The 6,100-nt window shown below is 48.7% G+C and overlaps 1 protein-coding gene and 1 pseudogene across 1 annotated transcript in view; one reads left to right on the forward strand and one right to left on the reverse strand.

The window, feature by feature from the left end:
* Window positions 1–588, forward strand: part of USP34 (ubiquitin specific peptidase 34) — a 179,470-nt gene extending 178,882 nt beyond the window's left edge. Inside the window, exon 80 of the mRNA XM_006881033.1 lies at window positions 584–588. Within this exon, the coding sequence (XP_006881095.1) occupies window positions 584–588 (5 nt within the window). The remainder of the gene's footprint in view (window positions 1–583) is intronic.
* A 128-nt stretch (window positions 589–716) lies between these two features.
* LOC102865721 overlaps window positions 717–6,100 on the reverse strand; it is a 56,690-nt pseudogene continuing 51,306 nt past the window's right edge.

Consider the following 6,100-nt stretch of genomic DNA (forward strand, 5'->3'; position numbering starts at 1 on the left):
ACAACCACAAGAAATTTGATTCTGTAAAGAATCCTCTTTAGCTGTGGCCTGGCAGTGTATACATGGTGCTTTATTTAACAGAATACCTGTGGAGGGAATAAAGCACACTTGATGTACAAATAATTGTTTTATTTTTATTGACATGACTGATTGCTATTCTGTGCACTTAATTAAACTGATTGTGATGACTTCGCATTGGTTTACATATGTTGCTTCAGTCTTCTCATGAGAAAACTGAATGGGAGGGAAGCACCTTTTCTGTTTCACTGCAAGTGTCAGTGGACAGCCAGAAAGTTCACTCCTCCTGGAGACGTGTGCGTCCTCCCAGCCGGGATGCCTCCCGGGCCGGCCACCTGCGCCTGGTGAACTCTCAAGGAACACTATCAGTTTCCTATTTCTTGTTTAATTCTTGAACTAAAACTACAACCGAATGTCAGCTTGAAAGCTCCCTGTACCTGCACTCGGGAGCTGGGTCCATTTCCAGGGACCGTCCACAGGGAGGGGAGGAGAGGGACGGCTGCTTTCTACCCAGCACAAAATCTAGTCAGAACACTCAGACTTTGGGCTTCTTAATTCTTTATAGGTTAATGAAATGTCCTTCAGCATAAAATGGGGTTTTGTTTTCTGTTTTATAAGGAAGGCTAGGGAAACCGTAAACATGACTTGGCTGCTTATAAAAAGTCATATCCCTGTAAGATCTTCTAATCGGGCTAATTCTAATGTAGTGTGGTCAAATGCAGTGCACCTTTTCTTTCTTCAAGATGCTGTTTCTGCCAGCAGGTTCATGTTCTGTCCTCAGACCAGGGGCTCCTTCAGAGTCCAGCTGTGACTCCGTCTGCCCGAGGGTCGGCACAGAGTTCAGTGCAGCTGTTCGTGGTGTTCTGAAAGGAAATGAGGAAGCTTATTATGCCTGTATAAGGGAAAGGAAAGGGGTCTGCACAAGCCTGCTTGGTTTTCGTGGTGGGTGTTGAACGTTAAACAAGGTGCTCATTTTACATCCATTTCATGAAGAATTTGTTAACTGAAAATGAGAAATTCCACTGAGGACATTTCTTTAAACTTTCCACAATACAAAACATGAAAACCCTCAAATCCTCTCATTTAAACACCTAAGCACTAGAAGAATCAATGGGTAACCCTGTGTCTTCTTGTACACAGCTGTTGGTAATTCCTCCGTCTGCTCAGGTGGGTGCTGGTCACCTCAGTCACAGCATCCCATCCATGTGTGCAGACCTGGAGTTACTGTGAATCACATCCCTCCCTACCAGTCCTCGGTCCACATGTTACCCCACAGCTGACTTCACGAACCAGAGGATCGGGCCCCTGAGAGCTCCCTTACCACTTCACATTCACCAGTGAGGTTCCCGTCAAACTGGGAATTTTCCTCCCTTTTCGGCTTGTTACCCAGCAGGGGATTTAGAACATGTCTGTACCCACTAACCAGGAAGTGTTACTCCAGCACACGCTATCACCTTTTTAATCTAAATGTCAAATATGTGATAAAACCGTTAACTGGTTTTGTTTGGGTGCTGTGGTTTGTTTTAAAACCCTGAATATCTGGCCCTTACCTGTGGAAAACAATGGGAGGGTAACTCAGTATCTCCCCTAAATGCTGTGTGCTCCCCTGAAATGACACTCATTTGGAGTGCTATCCTGCAAACTCTGCCATCACCATCCCAGAAATGTGGCCTACAGACACCAAAACCTGGCGCCAGCTAACACATCGAAGGTCCCTCCTACAGAAGTCACAACTTTAATGGTAAAAGACACTGTACACCTGCCCCACCCGTGTGTCAAAACAGCTCTGACATCAAAACACTGTCCCACCGGGTAGAAGCCGCAGGCAGAAGTTTCCAAAAAAATAATGAAACCAATAGAGAAAGTGCTTAAACCAATTCACAAAGAGGCATCCTCTCAATAAGACACCAGAAAGTTCTAAATCCCACATCACCTTCCCAGATAATGGGGAAACCAGCCTTCCTGCATCACATGACCTTAATCTGGGTAAAGAACCCATTCCTCCTGTCAGCTATTTAACGCCCTCTCCCTGACTTCAGGATGGCCCCCCAAGTCCTAACTTAGCTGGACACTTTTCAAATGTGACCCCAAGGATGGAAAGATAAGCAGGAGACAGAAACCAGCAGTTCGCCCAAAAGACAATGCTCGTCTCCCAAGATCCCAACCTCCAAGTCAGGAAAAGAACACAGGGAAAAGACCACAGTGATCTGGGACCCTTGGGGACACCCAGTCCTTTCATCTGGCATCTAGCGAAACACGCAGAGGGTATGACTTTTGAAGCCTTCAGCCCAGAGCCTCCACGCTTGTCTGAACGAAGGAAGAGGCTCTCAGAACGAAGAGGACTGCTGGTCCTGCACATTTGCCCCCAAGAGTTCCCAGCCAGAGCTGGAGTTCCCGCCTATGAAAAGCTGACACGCCTCCCCAGCGCCACTGTCCGAGCTCATACCTGCAAGCTGCCCACTCTCAGCTTTCGCTTCGCATTCACATCCTGCTTTGCCATGGTCTTCGTTGGTAAAACCATTCCCATCGTAAATTCTACAAAGAAACAGGAAGTGGCTTTAATAGACTTCTTTTTTCAGCACAAGTATAATGGCAGAAAACCCGACACAGCATGTAGGAAAAAAGAATTGGTACTTTTAGAAAAAGAATTCAGCCTTTTCAGAATTTCAAGACCATTCCATTTTTTAGCAAATAGAGCCACTGATGGTTACAGCAAAACAGTGATAATGTCACTGACTTGTACACACACATTAATGGTAGAATGAATGGCAAAAGTTCATATATACACACGTGTATATGAAAATATATGTCACAATAAAAAAGTGCAACGGATTAACATGAGGCGCCTTTCATTCTGTTTCACATGCCAGCACAATCCTCAAAATGTCCTTTTCTGATTGGCAGCCTTCTCTGAGGCTCTGCTGCCCTCACCTTTGGTCAAGGCCAAGTGGTTCCCCACCCCTCACCATCCCAGCCTGGCCTCCCATTGTGCACTCCAAGGCCGGCCACCCACCCACATGTGTGGTCTTGGGGGACCCAGAGCTCCGAGACACGTGGAAGTGGGCCCCTCTGTGCCCCACTGCGAGGGACCCTCTGACCCAGGAAAGGAGCCCCCAGCCTTGCTTCACGCAAGGGTGATGAGGGGCAGCTCAGCGGTACCTGGAGCACCTGTGGTCACTTTCATTCATTCATTCACTCGGCCAGCGATTCCTCAGCACCCACTGTGCCCGGCAGGGAGCTCTGGTGGGGGCCTCTGTGCTGCCAACCCACAGGAAAATGGACCATTTCCAGTCTCTGAAAACCCCGTGGAGGGCCAGCTGAGTCGGTTCCAACAGACAGCCCGTGACTGCAGGCCCTGTTGGAAACACCAGACATGCTCTGGTGGGGTTTAAAGTGCAGCATGGGGAGGACAGACATGAACCAAGTGACTTCAGTGAACTAGCACAGTCTCATGAGGACAAATACCACCTAAGACCATTACTATAGAAATAGAAGGATAACTAGTAATACATGTATGGGGACTCACGGGGGACAGAAGGGTGTGGACAGTTACGGACAGAACCACAGGGCTGCACAGTTGGGTGGGCAGAGCGAAGGGGACAAGGAATGGGGAAGGATCTGGGTGAAAAGACAGGCTCATGACAGGCAAAGTGGATTGATTTTATGAAACATGCTGGAGAATGACCGTGAACACTGAATGAAGAATAGGGTGAAATGCCATGTATACCGAACTTGGTAAACAAACCAACAAAAACCCTGAATGAAGACACAGTTACTGTCAGTGACGCAGGGAGAATGGCTCACGCTGTGTGCAAGTCACCAGTTAGAGCTGAACGACAACCGAGAGCTCCATCGTCCCCACTGTAATGTACCCGCGTGTATGCAGCTGTCTCCAGCTGACCGTGAGGGCACAACACAGTGCAGAGACCTGGGTGAGCAGAGAAGGGGGCCTCCCACACAGGGGAGGAGCCGCCCCACCAGTCCAGGCCTCCCTGCCTCTCATGGCCCCCCTGACCTGGCTGGGGCATGTGCTTTTTCCAAGATCTTTCAGTAGTTCATCTCCTTTCCTTTAAATCACATTCACCTGTAAGATAGAAAAATACAAGCAAACACAGGTCTGCTTTGAGGTTTTCTCATGACATTGGGACAGGCAGATGAGCCAGAAAAATCCCAACGGTTGGGAGGACTGACGAAGCTCATGTCGGGGAGCTGGACAGTTAATGCAGGGGGAGAGGAAGCTGAGGGTTTCCAGGAGTTCCTGCACATCATCCGTTAACTAAGTGGAAGGCCGGGGGCTGGCATCTCCCCAAGGGCACGTCGGAAGAATGGCCTGGTGGTGGTTCGCTACTGAAGTCAGCCAGTGAAAACCGTGAGCAGCAGTTCTGTTTTGGCAACGGGGTAGCCATGAACTGGACACGACTGGACAGCAGCTGGTGAAGGGTTTAACCAAGGCGCACTGCCTGGCAGAGGGGCCCAATCTCAACTGTGAACCTCCCAGTCCGCATGCAGAAGTGAGGGCGTCTGTGTGTGTGCATTCTTTGGGTGATCCCTGGATTTTGTCAGGGTCCAGAAAGGTGCAGTCTGCCAGCCACCACCTGGACACTTGACATGCAGCTGATCGCACCTGAGCGGAGGGTGGTGGAGTCCGCAGTGAGCTTCGCTGGGAACCCAACGGCTGCTGGGAGTTCGAATCCACCAGTCCCTTTGAGGGAGAAAGGCGGGCAGTCTCCTCCCATGGCAATTGGAAACCGGAGGGAGGGTCCCTGCGAGCCTTGCTCAGAGAAGTGAACTCATGAGATGCCATTGAGTCAAGTACGACTTAGAGGGACTCTAAACAACAGACCTGAGCCCTGACCTAGGCCGCGCCGTCTTCTCGTCTCTGACACACTTAAGTTCATTGCTGCCGCCACTGTGCCGATCCATCTCACTGGGGCTCTTCCGCTCTGTGACTGGCCCTCCACCTTGCCAGGCGTGATGTCTCCTAGCAACATGTCCAAGGGATGGGAGACAAAGCTGTATCGTCCTTGCCTCCAAGGAGCACTCTGGCTTTACTTTCCCCAAGACATATTGGTTCTTTGGACTGTTCAGCACTCTTCTCCCACAACTGATGAGCCCATGGCCTGAATCAGGCACACCTTAGTCTTCACACTGACATCATTGCTTCTCAGTAATTTGGAGAGGTCTCTAACTAGTCTTAGTGTATTGATTTTCCAATAAACTGTCCAAGCAAGATGGAATTGTTGACGACTTTCAACTTTTCTCCGTCTGCCATGATGTTACCTATCAGTCCAGCAGTGAGGATTTTTGTCTTCTTGATAATGAGGTGCAGTCCATATCGAAGACTGTAGTCTTTGATCTTCTGCAGCAAGCGCTTCAAGTTCTCACCACTTCCAGCAATGCTGTGTCATCTGCTTAAAGCACAAAGTTGCTGAGTCTTCCTCCAATACCACTTTTTTCTCAGAGTTCAGCTTCTTAAATGATTTATTCAGGATACAGACTGAATTGTTACGGAGAAAGGATTCAACCCTGACACACACCTTTGCTAATTTTAAACTATGTATTATCCCCTTGCTCTGTTTGCACACAGCTTCTTGGTCTAGGTATAAGGTTTGGGGTAAGCACAAGTGTTCTGGGATTCCCATCTTCTCAATTTTAGTTATGATTTGTTATTATCCACCCAGTCAAATACCTTTACATCGTCAACAAAACACAGACATTCTCCTGGTATCCTCTGCCTTCAGCCAGGATCCACCTGACATCAGCAGTGATATCCACGGCCTCTTCTAAACCCTGCTTGAACTCCTGGCAGTCCTGTTTACGTACTATTCTAGCCATTTTTAGATGATCTTCAGCAATATTTTGCTTGCATGCTATATAGATGATATAGTTTGATAACTTCCACACTGTGTTGGATCACTCCTCTTGGGATCTGGAACACACAGGGATCTCTTCCAGTCAGTCAGCTGTCCTGCCAATTTCCTGGCAAACACTGGTGAGCATGTCCAGGGCTGCATCTGTTAGCTGAAGCATGTCACCTGGTATCCATCCCATCAATTCCTGGGGAGGATTCTGTGGTACGGGG

Source organism: Elephantulus edwardii, unplaced genomic scaffold, assembly GCF_000299155.1.
Source record: "Elephantulus edwardii isolate Elephantulus edwardi_28Jun2011 unplaced genomic scaffold, EleEdw1.0 scaffold00011, whole genome shotgun sequence".
NCBI lineage: Eukaryota > Metazoa > Chordata > Mammalia > Macroscelidea > Macroscelididae > Elephantulus > Elephantulus edwardii.